The sequence below is a fragment of the Molossus molossus genome, unplaced genomic scaffold (genome assembly GCF_014108415.1).
Source record: "Molossus molossus isolate mMolMol1 unplaced genomic scaffold, mMolMol1.p scaffold_m16_p_7, whole genome shotgun sequence".
NCBI classification, from domain to species: Eukaryota; Metazoa; Chordata; class Mammalia; order Chiroptera; family Molossidae; genus Molossus; species Molossus molossus.
Genome location: NW_023425401.1, coordinates 60,411,189 through 60,434,403, shown reverse-complemented (window position 1 = coordinate 60,434,403; position 23,215 = coordinate 60,411,189). Strand labels below are relative to the sequence as shown.

At 38.9% G+C, this 23,215-nt stretch overlaps 1 protein-coding gene across 1 annotated transcript in view; it reads right to left on the bottom strand.

Annotated features, from left to right (window-relative positions):
* PRKAR2B (protein kinase cAMP-dependent type II regulatory subunit beta) overlaps positions 1 to 23,215 on the bottom strand; it is a 187,327-nt gene that overhangs the window by 5,534 nt on the left and 158,578 nt on the right. Inside the window, exons 7-10 of the mRNA XM_036247149.1 lie at positions 16,674 to 16,775; positions 14,793 to 14,867; positions 12,359 to 12,424; positions 12,089 to 12,227 (exon numbers count right to left, since the gene is read on the bottom strand). Of these exons, the coding sequence (XP_036103042.1) occupies positions 12,089 to 12,227; positions 12,359 to 12,424; positions 14,793 to 14,867; positions 16,674 to 16,775 (382 nt within the window). The remainder of the gene's footprint in view (positions 1 to 12,088; positions 12,228 to 12,358; positions 12,425 to 14,792; positions 14,868 to 16,673; positions 16,776 to 23,215) is intronic.

Below are 23,215 nucleotides of genomic sequence, written 5' to 3'. Positions count from 1 at the left end.
AGAAAAATTGCCAATGATATATCAGATAAAGGGTTGATTTCCAAAATATATAGAGTACTCATACAATTCAACAAAAGGAAGACAAAGAACCCAATTAAAAAATGGGCAGAGGCCCTGGCTGGTTTGGCTCAGCGGTTAGAGCGTCGGCCTGCGGTCCTGAGAGACCCGGGTTCGGTTCCCGCTAAGGGCACGTACCTCGGTTGCAGTTTGTCCCCGGCCCTGGTCGGTTGTGCGGGTGGCAGCCACTCGATGTGTCCCTTTCACATCGATGTTTCTCTCTCTCTCTCTCTGTTCCTCTCTCTCCCCCCCACTCTACCTGAACAAAAAATGGAAAAATGTCCTCGGGTGAGGATAAAAAAAAAAAAAAGAAAAAATGGGCAGAGGAGCTAAATAGACACCTCTCCAAACAGGACATACAAATGACAAAGAGACATATGAAAAAATGCTCAACATCACTAATCATCAGAGAGATGCAAATTAAAACAACAATGAGGTGTCACCTCACATTTGTCAGAATGGCCGCCATCAATAAATCTTCAAACAACAAGTGTTGGCAAGGGTGTGGAGAAAAGGGGGGTCTAGTACATTGCTGGTAGGAATGCAGAGTGGTACAGCCACTATGAAAAACACTATGGTGTTACCTCAAAAAATTAAAAATTGAATTGCTATTTGACCCAGCGATCCCACTTCTAGGAATATACCCTAAGAAGTCTGAAACACCAATCAGAAAGAATATATGTACCCCCATGTTCATAGCACACTATTTACAGTAGCTAAGATCTGGAAACACCCCAAGTGTCCATCAGTAGGCAAATGGATAAAAAAAGCTGTGGTACATATACACAATGGAGTACTATGTAGCTGTAAGAAAGAAAGATATTTTATCCTTTGAGACCACATGGAGGAACCTGGAAAGTATTATGCTAAGTGAAACAAACCAAGCAGAGAAAGAGAAATATCATATGATCTCACTTATTTGTGGAATATAATGAACATAATAGTCTGAGGAACAGGGTAGATCCAGAGATGTGAAAGTAGGGTACAGAATGACAACCCTCAGAATAGAGGTTGATGGGGGAGGGAATAGATAAACCACAGAACTCAGATGCATGTACGCATAACTGATAGAGATGGACAACAAAGCTGGGGATGGGGTTGGGGGGATGGGAAGGAGGGTATCAATGGGGAAAAAAAGGAGAAACATTTGTAACAAAAATAAATTAATAATAAAGTATAATAATTAAAAAATATATGATCACAGTCTCTACAACAGAACTGTAAATTAAAATACATTTTTTGCCTTTCAAAAAGGTAAAAAGGCAATGTTCTCAAAAATAGAGTGAATGGATATTCTTGCACTGATGGTAGCATGTAAATTAGTACAGCTAAAAGTGATATGAGAATATATATCAAAAACTATAAAAAGAAAACCCACTTCTAAAATCATTTCTATGGAAAAATCCTATGTATGAAAAAGCAGTCTATGCACATCAAAAAAAGGCTCCCCGCCCAATGGAGCCAAAACCCTCAAAATATTTACCAGTGGGGATCGTTAAATAGTTTATAATGTGCATATTACCCTAATAGAATGTTACAATGTGATGTAATACAATGAGAAAAGCCTAAGCTATCATGAAGGAAAGAACTGTTTAACAATAGAAAACGCAGCCCGGTGCAGGACTGCAAAGCAAGGCTGTCACGAAGGACAGGAGTGTCCAGCCTCAGTGACTCGCCTCATCTACTTCAGCACGATCCATTGTTTCCTAAGCAAGTCTCAGTAATGAAGAAAGCTTGAGAAACTGGGAAATGCAACAAACCATATTATGGTCATAGGCACAATTATAAAGATTGGTCCTGCCCTGGCCGGTTTGGCTCAGCGGTTGGAGCGTCGGCCTGCGGTACAGAGAGACCCGGGTTTGGTTCCTGCTAAGGGCATGTACCTCGGTTGCAGTTTGTCCCCGGCCCTGGTTGGTCGTGCGGGTGGCAGCCACTCGATGCGTCCCTTCACATCGATGTTTCTCTCTCTCTCTCTTCCTCTCTCTCCCTCCCGCTCTATCTGAACAAAAAATGGAAAAATGTCCTCGGGTGAGGATAAAAAAAAAAAAAAAAAAAAGATTGGTCCTGTTACAGAAATGGTTGTAAATTTGACCAACCTGAAAGGATATATGGAGGAAGCAATTATGAAGCCCCTTGATCATAAGAATCTGGATCTAGGCCCTGATAAAGGTAGCTCAGTTAGTTGGAGAATCCTCCCCATATGCCAAGGTTGCGGGTTCCATCCTTGGTCAGTGCACATACAAAAATCAACTAATGAATGAATAAGAGGAACAACAAATCAATGTTTCTCTTCTCTCTCTTGTAGTCTTTAAAGGAGAATAGCCTTAAGGAGTTAATACTATAGAAAAATTTAATTCCCATATTTGAAAAAGTATCTTTATCCCCTTGGACTATTAAGAAGTCATCATATAATTATCGCACCTGCAGATTGTGTTCTGGAGTACCTGATTTATTAAATCTTTGGGAGTAAAACTTGTTTAAAATTCAAATCTATTTAAAAACCAAATTTGTAATGTATCTTGAGTATCATTTAGAGAGTCTGTTTTGTATAGATTAAAAATCACTTCAGCAAAATGTTTTGGTATAGAACTGTTTGGAAGCAAAAACAATATATTTTTGTTTTTCCATTGTCTCATTTTTTAGTATTTACTTTTTTTCTGGTATAATATAAAGGGCAGAAATGTTTTTAAGACTTACAATACTTGAATCTTTTAAAAATTAAAATATAGCTGAACACAAAATGTGGAATTTTTCCTGATTTCGTTTTGTTCTGATCGTTAAACTTACCTGCTTAAGTTAAAAAAATAAAACAGAAGACCCATGCAAATAAAAGATGAGAAGGAACTATAATAGGGAAGTCACTGAGTCATGATGGTATGGGAGCCTCTTAGTTTTTCCTATCTTTTTTGTATTTCTCTAATTTATTTAATGTGAATATAATTTGTTAAAGAAAAAAAACATTGGGCTTTCACTCACATCACCTTTACTCTTACTGTCTCATATCTCTACTCAGGGAAAGTTCCAATCAGTTTCTGTTTTCTTAATTTTTTTTTTTCTTTATTGATTTTAGAGACAGGAAGGGAGAGGGAGAGAGAGAGAGAGAAACATCGATGAGAGAGAACATCGACTGGCCACCTCCTGCATGCCCCCATTGGGGAATGGGCCCACAACCTGGGCCTGTGTCCTGACCAGCAATCAAACCAGCAATCTCTTGGTGCATGAGTGGATGCTGAACCACTGAGCCACACACTGTCCAGACAGTTTCTGTCTTTTCTTTTATCTAAGTATAACACTTGATTAATATACTTTAAAACCTTTTAAAAGGTGACTTCTCTAAGAAGTTAAATCTGAGGATACTAGCACATCTTAAGAACACTAAAGCTAAGTTTTTTCTACTAAACTGTGAATGAGGAGAATAGAGTGGCTAATTACTGTTGAATCATTTTTTAATTTTTAATTTAATTTAATTTTATCCTCATCTGAGGACATTTTTGCATTTTTCTTCAGATAGAGTGGGAGGGAGAGAGAGAGGAAGAGAGAGAGAGAAACATCAAGTGGCCACCACCCACAGGACCCCAACCGGGGCTGGAACAAACTGCAACTGATGTACATGCCCTTAGCGGAAACCAAACCCGGGACTCTCTGGTCCATAGGCCGACACTCCAACCGCTGAGCCAGACCGGCCAGGGAGATTTTTTAAAAAGAAAATGTCATCTACGTTGACACTACCTGAATCATATTCTTCGTTATTATGGGAAGTTATTTCTCATATTTCAAATCTAATCTTCTGCCCGGCCAGTGTAGCTCAGTGGTTGAACGTTGACCCATGCACCAAGAGGTTGCCAGTTTGATTCCCAGTCAGAGCACATGTCCAGGTTGTGGGCCAAATCCCGTGGGGGGCATGTAGGAGGCAGCCAATTGACGTTCTCTCTCATCAGTGATTCTATCTTTCTCTCCCTTTCCTTTTCTCTCTTGAAAATCAATAAAGAAAAAAAAAGAAATAAATAAAATAAATCTCATCTTCCACCTGAAGATGGCATTTCTGCCAAACTACTATATAAGAAGGTAATTAGGACTTCCAGTCAAGATGGCGGCATAGGTAAACGTGATATCGTGTCCTCCCACAACCACATCAAAGTTACAACTAAACTACAGAACAACCATCATTCAAAACCGCCTGAAATCAAGCTGAGAGAACTCCTACAACTGTGGAATTAAAGCAGCAGCTGCATCGCGATTGGTAGGAGGGATGGAGGCAGACGGGCTGGTCCCACACTCATGTGTGGCGGATAAAAATCAGGAGGATACCTCAGCTGGGAAGGTCCTCTCTGAGGACTGAGGGGTCCCCATCCCATACCAGGCACCCCAATCAGGGTTCCAGTGCCAGGAAGAGAAGTTCCCATAACCTCTGGCTGGAAAAACCAGCGGAAACTGAGGTTCAGGGGGGCTGACGGGGCTGGAGCCCCAGGCAGCTCCTTAAAGGGCCCGCGCACAGACTTGTTGGACTCTCCCTCTAAGCTTGGAGGGGAGGCAGCTCAAGGGGCACCAGAGACATACAGGGAAGAACTGAGCTGTTTGGCACTGGAGCGAGGGCTGGAGAGGGGGCTTTCTCTGGGACAAATGTGGTGTCAGAGGCCTTTGTTACTTTGGTGAGCCCTTCCCTGGGGCGGCAGACAGTCGCCATATCTGAGACTCCAGCAACCTGGCTCACACTGGTAGCCCCGCCCTGGTGATTCCGAGGCCCCGCCCCGCCCCACCCAACTTTCAGGCCCATCCAAGCTGTTGCCAGTTGCTTAACCATAGGATTGGCCTGTCTTGGATCCTGCTTCAGGTTTTCCTAAATTCTTCCAAACAAGCAGCATCTGGTCTCACATAGCCCCATACCTCTCATTAAGTAATACACAGAAATAAACACAGGGAGGCGGCCAAAATGAGGAGACAAACAGGTCCCAAATGAAAAAACAGAACAAAACCCCAAGAAAAGAACTAAGAGAAATGGAGATAAGCAACCTAACAGATGCTGAGTTCAATATACTGATTATAAGGATGCTCAATGAACTTAGTGAGGGCCTCAAGAGCATAAAAAAGGACCAGTCAGAAATGAAGGATGCACAGTCAGAAATGAAGGAAGCATTAACTGAAATAAAGAATAGTTTACACAGATTCAATAGTAGAGTACGTAAATCCAGGAAGCAAACCATTGATTTGGAATATAAGGAAGCAAAAAACACCCAATCAGAACAGCAAAAAGAAAAAAGAATCCAGAAAAATGAGGATAGTGAAAGGAGCCTCTGGGACAACTTCAAGCGTGCCAACATTTGCATCTTGGGGGTGCCAGAAGGAGAAGAGAGAGAACAAGAAATCGAAAACCTATTGGAAACAATAATGGCAGAAAACTTCCCTAACTTGGTGAAGGAAATAGACATACAAGTCCAGGAAGCACAGAGAGTCCCAAATTAGAGGAACCCCAAGAGGCCCACACCAAGACACATCATCAAAATGCAAAAGGTTCAAGACAAAGAGAGAATCTTAAAAGCAGCAAGAGAAAAGCAGTTAGTTACCTACAAGGGAGTCCCCATAGACTGTCAGCTGATTTCTCAAAAGAAAATTTGCAGGCCAGAAGGGAGTGGCAAGAAATATTCAGAGTGATGAAAAGCAAGAACCTACAACCAAGATTACTCTATCCTGCAAAGCTGTCATTTAGAATCGATTGACATATAAAGAGTTTCCCAGACAAGAAAAAGTTAAAGGAGTTCATCACCACCAAACCCTTATTATAAGAAATGTTGAAGGGTCTTTTTGAAGAAAAAGATAAAATATATAAACAAACAAAATGGTAATGAATACATATCTATCGACAATGGAAACTACAAACAAAATGAACAGGCAGAACTGGAACATTCTTATAGATACAGAGAACATTTTGTTGGCTGCCAGATGGGAGGGGGTTTGGAAGAATGAGTGAAAAAGGTGAGGGGATTAAGAAGTACAAATTCATTGCTAGATGACAAACCTCACAGGGAAAGGGGTTGGGGGGGTGGGAAGAAATAAACCACAAAACTTATATGCATAACCAATGGACACAGACAGTAGTGTGGGAAAAGGCAGGAGGGGGGCAGGAGTGGGGAAGAGGGGGTCAATGGGGGAAAAATGAGGAACATCTGTAATACATTCAACAATAAAGATTTAAAAAAACAAAATAACAAAACGAAACAAACAAAAAAGAAGGTAATTAAACAGGTAAACAAGAAAATTGTATTGTGCTTGGACAACCTGAACATTTGTTTCCCAGGACTAGGATATGTATTCCCACAGGCATTCCAACTTTCCCCACAGAGCTTAATTCACTTTATAAAAAAAATGTTTTAGCATTCTTTTTTGAGGAACACAGTGCATGTTGTCTATTTGAAAAATCAGATGTAAAACTTGGAACTCAGAATTCTTGCCCAGCCGGTATGGCTCAGTGGATTGAGCATCATCCCATGGACTGAGAGGTCCCGGTTCAATCCTAGGTTGGGGCACAGGCCCAGGCTTCAGGCTCGATCCCCTGTGGGGTGCACAAAGAAGACAGATGATTGACATTTCTCTCTTACATTGATGTTTCTCTCTCTCTCCAAAAAAATCAATAAAAACATATAAAAAAGAATTATTATATTAAAATAAGATGTTATTTCATAGTTATAAAAAGAACACAATATGTAAGCAAGTGAAATTTTTTAGGGGGGGAGAAGATGGTGGCGGGAAGGACCAGCGCGAGGGTGAGTGTGTGAGAGTGTGAGTGAGTGTGAGTGGATGTGAATGTGGATGAGCAACCTCAAGCAGTGCAGAAAAGTGGAGAAGGTTTCAGTGCTGTGGAAAGGGAGCAACCTGTTACTGCAGTTAAAAGGCTTGTCACGGTGTTTCTCCCAGTGTAGCTGGAAGGCCCCACCATTTTGGAAGATCAGCTAGTCTTCCCTGGGAGGAGGCAGTGGGGAGTGACTAGGGCCGAATGACCTGAGTTCACCAGTGCACCTTGCACTGTCAGACTAGTAGACCCTGCTGTGTCAATGCAAACCAGTAAACAGCAGCAGCGCTGTCAAGGTACCTGTTTGGGGAAGAAGCAACCAGCCAGGAGCCGAACACCTTCCCTCATAGCAGCAGTGACTGGGCGGGAGTGGAGTCCCACCTCCAACAGCAGCCGATGCTCAGGAGCCAAGACCCACCCCTGACAACTGTAGTAGTGAATTTGGAGTGAAGCTCCTCCCCCAGCAGGAGCAAAGTTCCAGGGGCTGAGAATCCTCAGCCCCAAACATTAGCAGAGGATTGGGAGCTGAGGGCATCCCCTGGCAACAGCAGCAGCAGTAGCAGCACAAACCGGGAATTGACACTCACTCCCAGCAGCATGAGCAGCAACTGATCAGGAACTGAGCCCCACCAGGCAGCAGCACACCAGCTGGACCTATGCACCTCATCAGAGCATCAGCTGGACCCACGCACCCCATCAGTACAACAGAAGGACCCACATATGCCAACAGCACAGCAGCTGGACCCACATACCCCAGCAGTACAGGAACCAGACCCACGCCCCCAGCAGTGCCTACCACGACACACCAATACCAGCCACCAGTTGTCAATCCTCCAGGATCCACAGCAGGGAAGAGGTGCCATGCACCAAAACTGAGAGGTACAGCAGCCTTATTTGATACACAGCAACTTGACTACACAGTCCAACATCCCTTGCTGGGCCTAGAACTACCAGAGTGCTAAAATGGTGAGACAAAGAAACAACACCCAAATGAAAGAAAAGGAGGAATCACCAGAAAAGGAACTACATGAAATGGAAGAAAGCAATTCGTCAGATAAAGAATTCAAAGCAATGATTTTAAGGGTGCTCAAACAATTTAGTTCACTACAAGCAACTTAATGATAATTATAAAGAGCTCAGTGAGGATTACATCAGCATAAAAAAAGAGGTAGAAGCTATGAATAAAAATCGAGTGGAAATAAAGAATGACATAGCTGATATGAAAAATACCTTAGAAGGTCTCAACAGTACATTAGAAGAAGCTGAAGACTGAATCTGCGAGTTAGAAGACGAGGTAGGAAAAAACACCCCCCAAAATAGAGCAACAAATGGGAAAAAAATTAAAAAGCAGGAGGAGAGTTTAAGGGAGTTTTGGGACAATATAAAATGTAATAATATTCGCATCATAGGGGAACCAAAAGGAGAAGAACCAGAGAAAGGAACAGAAAACCTGTTTGAAGAAATAATGACAGAAAACTTCCCTAATTTGATGAATAGTCCTTAAATGGCGAACTAGATTAGTTGGATTTAATTGATATTTACATAACATTTCACCCAAAAGTTGCAGAATATACATTTTTCTCAAGTGCACACGGGACATTCTCGAAAATGTTAGGATACCACATGTTAGGATACAAACTAAGTATCTAAAAATTCAAGAAGACTGAAATCATATCAAGCATCTTCTCAGATCACATTGGCATGAAACTAGAAATCAATTACAATAAAAACACTCAAAAACATTCAAACGCAAGGAGGCTAAATAGCATGTTATTAAACAACAAATGGGTTACCAAGGAAAACAAGAAAGAAAAAACTTCCTGGAAACTAATGTAAATGAACACACAACAATACAAAGTCTATAGGACACAGCAAAAGCAGTCCAGAGAGAAAAGTTCATAGCAATACAGGCCTACCTCAAGAAACAAAAAAAATATCTAATAAACTATCTAACTCAACAACTTAAAGATTTAGAAAGAGAACAAAAAGGAAACCCCAGAGTTAGTAGAAGGAAGGAAATAATAAAAATCACAGCAGAAATAAATGAAATATAGACTAAAAAACAATACAAAACATTAATGAAACCAAGAGCTGATTCTTTGTAAAGATAAACAAGGTTGATCAACCGTTAGCCAGACTCACCAAGGAACAAAGAGAGAGAATCCAAATTAATAAAATCAGAAATGAAAGAGGTGAAGTAACAATGGACACCACAGAAATACAAAGAATTGTAAAAAAAAATACTATGAACAATAACATGCCAACAAACTTGACAACCTAGTCAAAATGGACATATTCTTCAAATCATATACTATTCCAAAACTCAACTGGGAAGAGTCAGAAAACCTAAATAGACCAATAACAATTAAGGAAATAGAAGAAGTAATCAATAAAATCCCAACAAACAAAAGCCCTGGTCCACACGGCTACACAGGGTAGTTTTACAGAACATTCAAAGAACTAGCACCTATTCTCCTCAAACTATTCCAAAAAATTCAAGAGGAAGGAAAATTTCCAAACTCTTTTTAATCCTAATCCCAAAACCAAATAAAGATACTACAAAGAAAGAAAATACAGACCAATATCCCTGATGAATATAGACACCAAAATCCTCAACAAATCTTAGCAAATTAAATCCTGCAATATATTTAAAAAATTATATACCACGAACAAGTGGGATTTATCCCAGGGATGCAAGGCTGGTACAATATTTGTAAATCGATAAATGTGATACACCACATAAACAAAATGAAAGATAAAAATCAAGTGATCATATCAATAGGTGCTGAAAAGGCATTTTACAAAATCCAGTGTCCATTATTGATAAAAACTCTCAACAAAGTGAGAATAAAAGGATCATATCTCAACAAAATCCAGCATCCATTTATGATAAAAATGCTCAGCAATGTGGGAATAGAGGGATCATATCTCAACATAATAAAGGCCATTTATGACAAATCTATAGCCAACATCATACTTGATGGGCAAAAACTAAAAGCATTTTCTTTAAGAACAGGAACAAGACAGGGATGCACACTTTCGCCACTCTTATTTAACATAGTACTGAAAGTCTTAGCCACAGCAATCGGACATGAAGGAAAAATAAAAAGGATCCAAATTGGAAAGAAGGAAGTGAAACTGTCATTATTTGCAGATGACATGATATTATTGTACATAGAAAACCCTAAAGACTCCATCAAAAACTACTAGATTTAATCAATAAATTTGGCATTTAATAAATCATTGGCATTTTTATACACCAATAATGAACACACAGAAAGAGAAACTAAAAAAAAATCCCATTTACCATTGCAACAAAAAAATTAAGGTACCTAGGAATAAACTTAACCAAAGTAAAGGACCTGTTCACAGAAAACTACAGAACATTGAAAAAAGAAATAGAAGAAGATATAAAAAGGTGGAAGCATATAGTTTGTTTATGGATTGGAAGAATTAACATCATTAAAATGTCCATAGTACCCAAAGCAATCTATAGATTCAGTGCAATATCAAAGACATATTTCACAGAAGTAGAACAAATATTCCAAGTTTATATGGAAGCAAAAATGACCCCAAATAGCCAAAGCAATCTTGAAAAAGAAGAACAAAGTAGGAGGAATCATAATACCGGATATCAGGTTAGACTACAAAGCCACTGTATTCAAAATTGCCTGGTAATGGCACAAGATCAGGCATATAGATCAATGGAACAGAACAGAGAACCCAGAAATCGACCGAAGACTTTATGCTGAATTAATATTTCACAATGGTGGCAAGAGCATACAATGGAATAAAGATGGCCTTTTTAATAAATGGTGTTGGGAGAACTGGACAGTTACATGCAAAAAAATGAAACTACACCATCAACTTACACCATACACAAGAATAAACTCAAAATGGATAAAAGACTTAAATGTGACCCATGAATCCATAAAAATCCTAGAAGAAAATGTAGGCAACAAAATTTCAGACATCACACACAGCAGAATTTTCACTGATACACCACCTAAGGCAACAAAAACAAAGAAAAACATGAATACAAGGGATTAAATCTAACTAAAAAGCTTCTGCACAGCAAAAGAAACAACCATCAAAATGTAAAGGGAACCACTATATTGGAGAGCATAATTGCCAACAATATGTCAGATAAGGGCTTAACTTCCAAAATTTACAGAATGCTCATATAACTCAACAAAAGGAAGACAAAGAACCCAATTAAAAAATGGGCAGAGGAGCTAAATAGATCTCTCTCCAAACAGGATATACAAATGGCCAAGAGACGTATGAAAAATTGCTCAATGTCACTAACCATCAGAGAGATGCAAATTAAAATAACTATGAGGTATCACTTCACACCTGCCAGAATGGCTGCCATCAACAAATCATCAAACAAGTGTTGGCGAGAATGTGGAGAAAAGGGGACTCTAGTACACTGCTGGTGGGAATGCAGAATGGTGCAGCCACTATGGAAAACAATATGGTATTTCCTCAAAAAATTAAAAATTGAACTATCATTTGACCCAGTGATCACACTTCTAGGAATATATTCTAAGAAGCCGGAAACACCAATCGGGAAGAATATATGTACCCCTATGTTCATAGCAGCACTATTTACAATTGCAAAGATCTGGAAATAGCCCAAGTGTTCACCAATAGATGAATGAATAAAAATGCTGTGGTACATATACAAAATGGAATACTATGAAGATGTAAGAAAGAAAGATCTCTTATCCTTTGAGACAACAGGGAGGGACCTGGAGAGTATTATGCTAAGAGAAATAAGCCAGTCAGAGAAAGACAAGTATCACATGATCTCACTCACTGTGAAATGAACAAATTAAGGTGTTGGACAAAATAGACCCAGAGACAGAAGTAGGGTACAGACTGAAAAATCTCAGAAGAGGGAGGCAGGGGGTAAGAAAAACATAAACAAAGGACTTATGCATATAAACATAACTAATGGACATAGACAACAATGCAGGGGGTGGGGAGTGGTAACAGGAGGAGCGTGTCAATGGGGGAAAAGGAGAAACATCCGTTAACAAAAAATAATTAATTAAAAATTTAAAAATGCAAAGAAATGGTTTCCATAAACTGATTTTATAATGCAACAAATGCTTCCTTTGTTATATTTTGTGGGGACCATAAAACTTGTGGACCCAATAAATAATCTGTACAACATGGATACATAAAATGCAGACATAAAATTTCAAACAGAAGAAGCATGCCCACCATTGTGAGTCCTACCTAAACATTTGACAGTCCCAATGGCGTGTGCAGAGGCTGCTCGAGGTTTGTTAGTTACCAGAGCAAGTTCTCCAAAGTACTGTCCCCGAGAACACCGAGCGATTTCTACCGCACCGTTCTCTTCCACTTCTGATTTACCCTGACAAGGTAATTAAAAGTACCAGCTTTTAGTCAGCATCTTAAAAAAGCAAAAGTTAACCTTAGTCTAAACATTAAAAAAATGTATTATGTTCCTAGCTATTATGTGGATTTTTTAGAACTAACACTTACCTTCCTTTTCATAGTAATTTTCACTTCTCCAGATTCTACAATGAAAAAAGAGTCAGCCAAATCTCCCTAATAGAATAAAACAAAAACAGAGAATGAAAATGCAAATTTAGTTGACAAAAGTACTCTTGCCTATCATAACCCTTAAGTCAATTCAACCCTGATGTACAGGTGATTTGTCTGAAAAGTGAAACCTCATAGGGAAAGGCTATTATCTCACTTTCTAAACAGAGATTACAATGGACAATTGTGCAGTAATGATTTCACTTGTAAAATTATTAAAATAATATACTCTCTACCATAGCATTTCTGAATCAAGAAAATATGGCAAATAACACTGGGGTAAGAATTCCCCCCAAACTTCAGCCTGGATGCAGCATAGATAGTAGAAAAGGCAGGACCATTCTCAGCTGTGCACCTTGTGTTATTCTAATATAATAAGCATTAGCATGGTAGCCCAAGATAAGCCACTGACTCCCAAAGAGGAAAATACACACAGACTTATTCGGAAACTGTAGATTTGGGTCCCAATGTTTTAACTGCAGTTAGGTAGGGACCAAAAAATGCCAGTTTACTGCCAATTCATCTCAACGCCTCAAAAATGTCTGAAAGAAAGTGGGGGGCAGGTTGGGGCTGAGTGAAAAAGGTGAAGATATTAAGCAAAAACAACAAACACTTTAAAAAAAGAGAAAACTGTTGTCATTTCTAACTGCATATGCATTTTTTTCTTGGTGGTGTTTTTGAATAAACTCTGCCTTGATTTCCAATGATGCCTTCTGAATCAAATAGTGTAATAAAGAATATAATAGATACCGGCTTTCCTGAGCCTCTCAAAGTGATTTTGAAGAAACTTTGGTACTTCAAAACTCTTTAGTACAATAAATACAGCATCAGATTACATCACAATATAAATATTGAGTCTGTATTTATTTATTTATTTTTTTGGTACGTGCCCCTAGCGGGAATCAAACCTGGGACTCTCTGGTCCACAGGCTGACGCTCCAACTACTGAGCCAAACCAGCCAGGGCTTGAGTCTATATTTATTTGCTATAGACATGTATGCTTATAAATGCTTAAAAGACAACTAATATCTCAAAAAATCCTTAATAAACTCCAAGTACAGCACACACATCTCCTTTCTTTTATCTTTATATCAGGTTTTCATAAGAGCTTCATGTTAAATTTTCAAGTGTTTCGAATTACAGTAGGTCTATCAACTGCTGTGTAATTTAGTCTTCAAAACATGCTCTAAGTCCATGTAAAACTGGTGAAATCTGAGTAAAGTCTATGGATTAGACCATGTCAGTTTCCTAGTTTTGATATTGTGAGATAGTGATGCAAGATGCACTGGGAGAAACTGGTTGCAAGAGACTTCCCTGTACTATTTTTGCAACTTCCTGTGAAGCTGTAATTATTTCAAAATAAAAAGCTAAAAAAATCATTTCAAAACTGCTCTATGTTTTGTTATCAATTTATATAACAGAACGTTAGCCCTATTTTCTAATGTGATTTCACTTCTTCCCAGTCCTTCACTGCTGTTATCATAAGTGTGTGTGTGTGTGTGTGTGTGTGTGTGTGTGTGTGTGTGTGTTGGGGGGAGATAGGGCAGAAATTGATTTACTTATTTGCCTTCTAAAACAATTATTCTTTCCTCAGTCACACAGACTTTGAATCTTGTTTCACATATATCCAGAGAGACAATATTTTACATAAATAGATCAATACAGTATAGTATTATGATAAAAAATTACAGAATCTTTAAAAAAATCTGTTTAAATCACTTGCTCAATAATTCATAAATTTAACTAGGAAATAAGGTGTTATCTGCATGCTTTATCTGTGAACTTCAACTGTCTTCATAAATCCTACTTCTTGGTAGTTCTATTCTAACCAAGATATGTATTACTACTAGCTCCAAATGGGATATTAGAAAAGATTTGTGGTTAAATAGCATGTTGGCCCTCCTTTAGTGGCTAGAAGCCAACACAGTAAACGGTCCAATGTGTTCCCTTTTTAGTTAATTTTATCAGGGAGCAGCCTCAGGAGGTGTCATCATGAACTGATCGTACAAAATTCTACTTTCTTCCAAAATGCCTTTAGTCCTTATTCATCTCACGGAACACTCACTTATTTTTTTCCTCTTATAAGTGGCATCTTATTCTTTATATATATGTTGTATAAAAATATAAAATTATGCAGAAATCCATTTGATGATTTAATATATATTCATTAGGAGTTAATTATCTAACTAAAAATATTCAAATAGCCTAATGGCTATAAATTAAACCATTTTTAACAGGTCATTTGGTAAAAGTTATATTCATCTAATCCATCACTATATTCTAATTATAGACATGAAAAATTCATCAAGATTTACTATGTGTAAAAAACTTTTGGAATATAACCCTAAACTAAATCACATAAAAAGGATTATACCTGAGCAATGATTTGTTCTCCATCGTTGTATACTTTGGTGCCTATCACATCTACCACTTTCAGGCGTTCAGAAGTCTACAAAGCAAAAAAAAAAAAAAAAAAAAAAAAAAAGACAATTAAACAGATTAATTGGGTAATCTTACCTATTTCATAGGTTTAAAAATCGGTAGCCTTTAAACTAAATAAACTGAGCAGTGTGTGGTGTGGATTTGTATGTGTTATATTAACAGCCAACATTTTAAAATAAATTTCTCACAAAAATTTGAATTTCCAGCTTCTCTTTAAAAATCATAAGAGTCAGCAACACTCAGCCCCTATTTCCACATGGCAACAATAAACTATGGTGGAATAGCAGCTGTTTCTTTAGATGGAGCATATGTTCTCCAGTTTACCAAAATCCCATCCTGGCTTGGTTTTTCTTTTTTATATTACTTGCCTAGCTCTGAAGGCATTTGGATTTCTAACCTCTGATCTATTTTTATTTAAAGAGATATGCTGCCAGAGAAGACCAGCTACCTAATATGCTTTCTGTAACGTGGCCAAAATTTCTGCTAGGCATATACTGACAATACAATTTCAGTAGATGAGTCAGTACTAACCCCAAAGATTTTGGCTGAGATGCTGGAAGGATGGTGTTGGCAGCCACTAAGATGGGGAAGAGAGACGGAGTAGATTTAGGACGTGAGATTTGAGATTTCTGTTAGGTGTCTGAGAGGAAATGTTAAATATGCAGTTAGATTAATAAGTCTGGCATTCTAGGGAAGGACCTTGTCTGATGATGTCAATTTTATTTATTTATTATTTTTAAAATCCTCACCCGAGGACATTTTTACATTTTTTGTTCGGATAAAGTGGGAGGGAGCGAGAGAGAGCGAGAGAAACATAGACGTGAAAGGGACACAATGAGTGGCTGCCAACCGAATGACCCAACCAGGGCTGGGGACAAACTGCAACTGAAGTACACGCCCTTAGCGGAACCGAACCTGGGTCTCTCTGGAGCATAGGCGCTCCAACTGCTGAGCCTAACTGCCCAGGGCTGATGATGTCAATTTTAAAAGGCATCAACATGTTTAAAGCCAAGGGATTTGACAAGTTGAAGTGAGTAAGAGGAGCCTAAAAGAAAAATAGCAAAGATGACTGAGGAGATGCCAGTGAAGACATAAGGATATTTTTCTTTTTTAAATTTTAACTGGAAGGATGGATTTATTTATGTATGTATGTATGTATGTATGTATGTATGTATGTATGTTTCTTTATTGATTTGAGGGAGTGAGGAAGGGAGAGGGAGAGAACGATAGAAATATTGATGACAGAGAACATTAACTGGCCGCCTCCTGCATGCCCCCTACTGGGGATTTAACCCACAATCTGGGCATATGCCTTGAATGGGAATCGAACCAGCGACGTATTGGTGTGTGGGTCAATGCTCAACTACTGAGCCACACCGGACAAGTTGGAAGGATTTATTTTTTTTGATGAGAGGGAGAATTTTGTTCCATTAATTTTTGTTTTTTTCCCCTGGTATATTTATAATAGAAGCAATATTTGTTATATCGAGTTAATATCGACATTCCATATTTAGAAAACCTCTCCCTGTAAAGGTGTAACTAGTGGCTACTGCTTACATATACATAATTATTTTAAGTCTACTTTTAGAACGGAACCACATACAACTCTGCTATAGATGCTCGCAGGAATCTATTATAAACAATACAACAAATGCAGTTACAGGTAGTAAAAGAAACACCATGCTTTATAAACATAATTTAATCTTTCAAATGAAAATATGGATAGATTTTTATTCAAAGAAACCTTTGTATAGAAACAAATATTCCCAACAGAAGCTTTTAAAGCAAAATAAAAGCATAAACATATACTTACTTCCAAAGATTTAAGGAATGGCAGTGACTCGATAAAACTTTCATACATTTTTCTCTTTTTGGCATTATTTTTTACAATTATTCTCCTGAAGGTTACCCTGTCCTAAAGGCAGAATATCAAATACAGAGACAGTTAGAAAGGTAGATTTTCTGAGGAAAAAAAGTTTTTAGAGATAGTTCCATTCTATTTCCTATTAAAAAAATATGATTTTTGGAATAAAAGATTAATATTATTACACTTTTGATATTACTTAAGATGTTTATTTCTTCAAGCAAAAAATATAGAACCATATAAAATATTTTTTTCGTTTTTTAAAGAATCAGTTTATTTTATTCAGAACAGCAGTTTATTTTATTCAGAACAGATCTACCACCATGTAATTACACTAAATCCATAAGGTGGCACTGTTGCACCATTTTAAAAACTATGTACTAGCATTGTGTTTTTCCCATGTCAGCTTTGAGATATAATTGACCTAAGTTTAAAGTATACAAAGTATTAATTTGTTACACTTATACACTGAAATGACTACCACAGTAGTTAGTTAAAAAGCCTTTAGCATCTTACATAATTACCATTTCTCCTTTGCAATGAGAACATTTAATATTTACTTTTAGTTCCTGGCCGGTGTGGCTCTATGGTTGAGCATCAACTCATGCACCAGGAGGTAGCTGGTTCCATTCCTGGTCTGATTCCCCATCAGGGCACATGCCCGGGTTGTGGGCCAGGTCTCCAGTGAGGGGCATGCAGGAGGCAACCAGTCAATGTTCTCTCTCATCAATGTCTCTATCTCTCTCCCCCTTCCTTCCTCTCTAAAATCAATAAAGAAAAAATATTAAAAAAAAATTTTTAGCAACTTAAAAATTTTTTTTTCTTCTTTATTGATTTGAAAGAAAGAGGAAGGGAGTGAGAGAACACTGACTGGCTGCCTCCTGCATCCCCCATACTGGGGATTTGGCTCACAACCTAGGCATGTGCCCTAACTGGGAATTGAACCGGCGACCTCTTGGCGCATAGGTCGACACTCACGGCATGCAACTTTCAAATATAATTTTTATTATTGTTAACGATAATCATCATGCTGTATATTCAATTCCAGAATTTATACATCTTATAACTGGAAGTTTGTTCCCTGTGATCAATATCTCCCCATTTCTCCCACCATCAGCCCTGAACCATCGCTGTACTCAGTTTCTGTAAGTTTGGACTAGCACTCAGTTCTTTTTTTCCCCTTTACTGGTGTTTTAGAGAGAGGAAGGGAGAGGGAGAGAGAGACAGAAACACAGATGAAAGAACATCGACTGGCCACCTCCTGCATGCTCCCCCAGAACCTGGGCATGTGTCCTGACCGGGAATTGAACCAGCGACCTCTTGGTGCATGGGCTGATGCTTAACCACGGAGCCACACTAGTCAGACTAGCACTCGGTTCTTTTACAGTGGATAATACTCGAGTGTTACAAAATCAATTCAAGAAAGCATGGCCAGCATTTTAAAAATTAAGATATGGTTGACATATAACATTAATTTCAGGTGTAAAAAACAATGATTTAATATTTGTATATATTGCGAAATGATGACCACAATAAGTTTAGTTAACACCTGTCACTTAACATACTTTGAAAAACGTTTTGTGATGAGAACTTTTTTTTCCTGAATTTTTTTATTTTCATAGTTTTTTGACATTTTTTGTTTTAGTTACTTTTATTTATCTTTTTATTAATTAATTTTTGTTACAGATGTTTCTCCTTTTTTCCCCACTGATTCTCCCCTCCTCTTCCCTCCCCACGCTGTCCCCAGCTTTGTTGTCCATGTCCATTGTTCATGCATACATGCATATAAGTTCTGTGGTTTATCTCTCCCCCACCACCCCCTCTTCTGGGGATTGTCAGTCTGTACCCCACTTCAACGTCTCTGGGACTACCCCATTCCTCAGACTGTTATGTTCATTATATTCCACAAATAAGTAAGACCATATGATACTTGTCTTTCTCTGTTTGGCTTGTTTCACTTAGGATGATACTTTCCAGGTCCCTCCATGTTGTCTCAAAGGATAAGAGATCTTTCTTTCTTACAGCTGCGTAGTACTCCATTGTGTATATGTATCACAGCTTTTTTATCCATTTGTCCACTGATGGACACTTGGGGTATTTCCAGATCTTAGCTATTGTAAATAGTGCTGCTACAAACATGGGGGTACATATAGTCTTTCTGATTGGTATATTCCTAAAAGTGGGATGTGATGAGAACTTTTAAAATCTACTCTTGTAGCAACTTTCTTCTGTTTTAATTTTGATTTTTTAAAAGTGCAAGCCATTTTTAAAATTTTAATTACACTTAACATATATTAGTTTCAGGTGTACATCCCAATGATTAGACATTACATAATTTACTAAGTGATCATCCGAGTAAATCTTGTACCCATCTAACATCATACATGGTTACTAGAATATTACTGACTATATTCCCTAGCTGTACTTTACATCTCAATGACTATTCTTTAACAACCAATTTTCTTAATCCCTTTGCCTTTTTCACCCACCCTTCCAATCCCCCACCCATCTGGCCACTGTCAAAATAGTCTCTATCTATGAGTCTGTTTCTGTTTTGCTTGTTTGCTTATTTTGTTTTTTAGATGCAATTGTTGATAGATATATATTGTCATTTTATTGTTCATCTATTTTTTAAACATTAAAAAAAAATCTTAATTGATTTTTTTTTAGAGAGAGAGGAAGGGAGAGGAAGAGGGAGAAACACGATGTGAGAGCATAACATTGATCTGCTGCCTCCTGCATGCACCCTACAGGGGATCAAGCCCACCATACAGGCATGTGCCTTGACCGGAAATTGAACCAGGAACCTTTTGGTACACAGGAAATGCCCAACCAACTGAACCACATTGGCCAGGGCTATTCATACTTTTATCTTTTTTTCCTTCTTCTTCTTGAAGAAGACCCTTTAACATTTCATATAATACTGATTTGGTGGTGATGAACTTCAATTTCTTGTCTGAGAAGCTCTTTATATATTCTTCGATTCTGAATGTTAACTTTGCTGGATAATCTTGGCTGTAGGTCTGTTTTTCATTACTTTGAATATTTCTTGTCAATCCCTTCTGGCCTGACAGCTTTTCTCTTGCTTCTCTTAAAATTCTCTGTCTTTAACCTTTTGCATTTTAATTATGATGTGTCTTTGTGTGGGACTCTTTGGGTTCATCTTGTTTGAAACTCTCTGCACTTTCTGGACTTGTATGTCTATTTTCTTCACCAAGTTAGGGAAGTTTTATGACATTATTTTTCACATAGGTTTTCAATTCCTTGCGCTCTTTCCTCTTCTTCTGGCCTTCTACATGATGCAAATGTTGATATGCTTGAAGTTGTCCCAGGGGCTCTTTACACCATCCTTATGTTTTTTGGATTCTTTTTGGTGTTCTGATTGGATGTTTTTTGCCTCCTTATATTCGAAATCACTGATCTGATTCTCAGCTTCATCTAGTCTACTGTTGATTACCTGTAAATTATTCATTTTGGTTAGGGTATCCTTCATTTCTGATTGGTTCTATTTTATAGTTTCCATGTCCTTTTTTATGCTGATCAAGTTCTCACTAAGTTCACTGAGCATCTTTAAAACCAGTAGTTTGAACTCTGCATCTAGTAGATTTTTGTCTCCATTTTGTTTAGATCTTTCTCAGGAGTTTTGTTCTCTTCTTTCACTTGGGACATGTTTCTTTGTAACCTTTTGGCAGCTTCCTTGTGTTTGTTTCTATGAATTAGGTAGAGCTGCTATGTCTACCAGGCTTGGTAGAGTGGCACCTAATATAGTAAGTGTCCCAGGCTGATCAGCTGCAAAAGACTGGCTGCTACCAAGGACCACCATCAAGGGTCACCTGTGCAGAAGCCTATCCCATGGAACAGGACTTACTTCAGTGGGCCTCTGGTTCCTGCTGAGTCTGCCCCTTTAATGTGTTGCTTTGTGGAGATGATTGGGTGGTGGTCTGAAGTGTCTACCAGGTACACTGGCTCTAAGCCTCCCATGAAGAGCAGGTCAAGGTAGCTGCTGCCTATGTTCTGCCCTGGAGCCACTTGGCATGAGCTACAAGATGACCTGCAGATGGTTGCTACTTATGCTGGCCTTGGAGGTGTCTAGGCAAGGCCAAGATGCAAACCAAAGATGCCTGCTATTACTGCCTGGCCTGAGGCCACTTATCATGAGGTATAGGGCATGCTAAAGCCAGATGCTGTTTGAGAGATGTCTGAAAAGTCTGAAGCATGAGCCAAGATATGCCATTTGTATGGAAAAGCCACTGGAAACAGCTTGGGTGGGCCCACAGGTTGGGTAGGGCAGGATCTCCGGGAATCAGCAGCACAGGTAAAACAGGGATAGCAAAGTTGATGGAGTCTCAGATATGGTGCCAAACTGTTGGCTTTGTTAGGAGAGGGTTCAGAAAAGGAACAGTGGCTTCTGCCAGCACTTTTGTATGGCAGAAAGCTGCTCCCCCATGATGCCAGATAAATCAGTTCCTCCCTATTATGTTTCTGGTGCCTTTCAAGCTGCTTCCCCAGTGCTGGAGCTCAGAAGTGAGTCTGAGTAAGTCCTTGCATAGAACCTTTAAGATGAACTGTGTGAGACTTCTGTGGTCCTCTGTCTCACTCAGCCACAATCCCCACTGGTTTATACAGCAGAAGTTATGGGGACTTCTCTTCTTACCATTGGAACCCTGGGCCGGAGGGCCTATGTGAGGCTGGGACCCCTTGCTTCTCAGGGAGGACCTCCACAGGTGAGATATCCCTCCTGATTTTTATCTGCCACACATGCGTGTGGGACTGGACAGTTCTGAATCTCCACCTGTCCTACCAGTCTCTAAGTGGCTTCTTTAAATCCCTAGCTGTCGGACTTACACTCAGCTAGATTTCAGGCAGTTCTGAGTGATGGTTCTCTAGTTTAGTTGTAATCTTTTTTTTTTTAAGCTTCACCTGAGGACATTTTTCCATTTTTTGTTCAGACAGAGTGGGAGGGAGAGAGAGGAAAAGAAAGAGAGAGAGAAACATCGACGTGAAAGGGACACACTGAGTGGCTGCCACCCACACAACCCAACCAGGGCCGGGGACAAACTGCAACTGAGGTATGTGCCCTCAGAGGCAACTGAACCCAGGTTTCTCCAGACCGCAGACTGACACTAACCGCTGAGCAAAACTGGCCGGGGCTAGTTTAGTTGTAATCTTGATGTGGTTGTGGGAGGATGCTAACACCGCATTCACCTATGCTGCCATCTTTACTAGAAGTCAGCAACTTTTAATTATACAATATAATCTCATTAACTATAGTCATCATCCTGTGCCTTATATCCCCAGGAATTTTAATTTTATACAACTTGAAGTTGGTACTTTTGGACCTCCTTCACCCCTGACCAGCATTAAATTTGTTTTTTCCCTTTATTGATTTTAGGGAGAGAGGAAGTGAGAGGGAAACAGACATGAAAACATCGGTGAGAGAGAACATCAACTGGCCACCACCTGCATGACCTTTCTGGGGATCAGGCCCACAACCTGGGCATGTGTCCTGATCAGGAATCGAACTGGCGACCTCTTGGTGCATATACGTTCTTTGGTTTATTGCTTCCTACCCCCCGACCCCCTTCCCTCTGAGGTTTGTCAATCTAGCAACCAATGTGTAATTCTTAATCCCATCACCTTTTCCACCCATTCCCCATCCCCTCTCCTATCTGGCAAACAACAAAATGCTCTCAATATGAGAATGTTTCTTTTCTGCCTGTTCATTTTGTTTGTAGATTCAATTGTTGATAGCTATGTATTCATTGCCATTTTGTTTGTTCATATTTTTTATCTTTTTCTTCAAGAAGACCCTTCAACATTTCATATAATAATGGCTTGGTGGTGATGAACTCCTTTAGCTTCTCCTTGTCAGGGAAACTATATGACCATTGATTCTAAATGACAGCTTTGCAGGATAGAGTAATTTTGGTTGTAGATTCTTGCGTTTTGTCACTCTGAATTTATTTTTTTTAACTTTATTTTTGTTACAGATGTTCCTCCTTTTTTTACCCCACTGACACCCTCCTCCAATCCCCCCCACGCTGTTCCCGGCTTTGTTGTCCATGTCCCTTGGTTATGCGTACATGCATATAAGTTCTGTGGTTTATCTCTTCCCTCACCCCACCACATCCTCTACTAAAGATTGTCAGACTGTACCCTACGTCCATGTCTCTGTGTCTACCCTGTTGCTCAGACTGTTATGTTCATTATATTCCACAAATAAGTGAGATCATATGGTATTTGTCTTTTTCTGCTTGGTTTGTTTCGCTTAGGATAATACTTTCCAGGTCCCTCCATGTCATCTCAAAAGATAAGAGAGCTTTCTTTCTTACAGCTGCATAGTACTTCATTGTGTATATGTACCACAGCTTTTTTATCAATTTGCTTACTGATGGACACTTGGGGTGTTTCCAGATCTTAGCTATTGTAAATAGTGCTACTATAAACATGGGGGTACATACAGTCTTTCTGACTGGTGTTTCAGGCTTCTT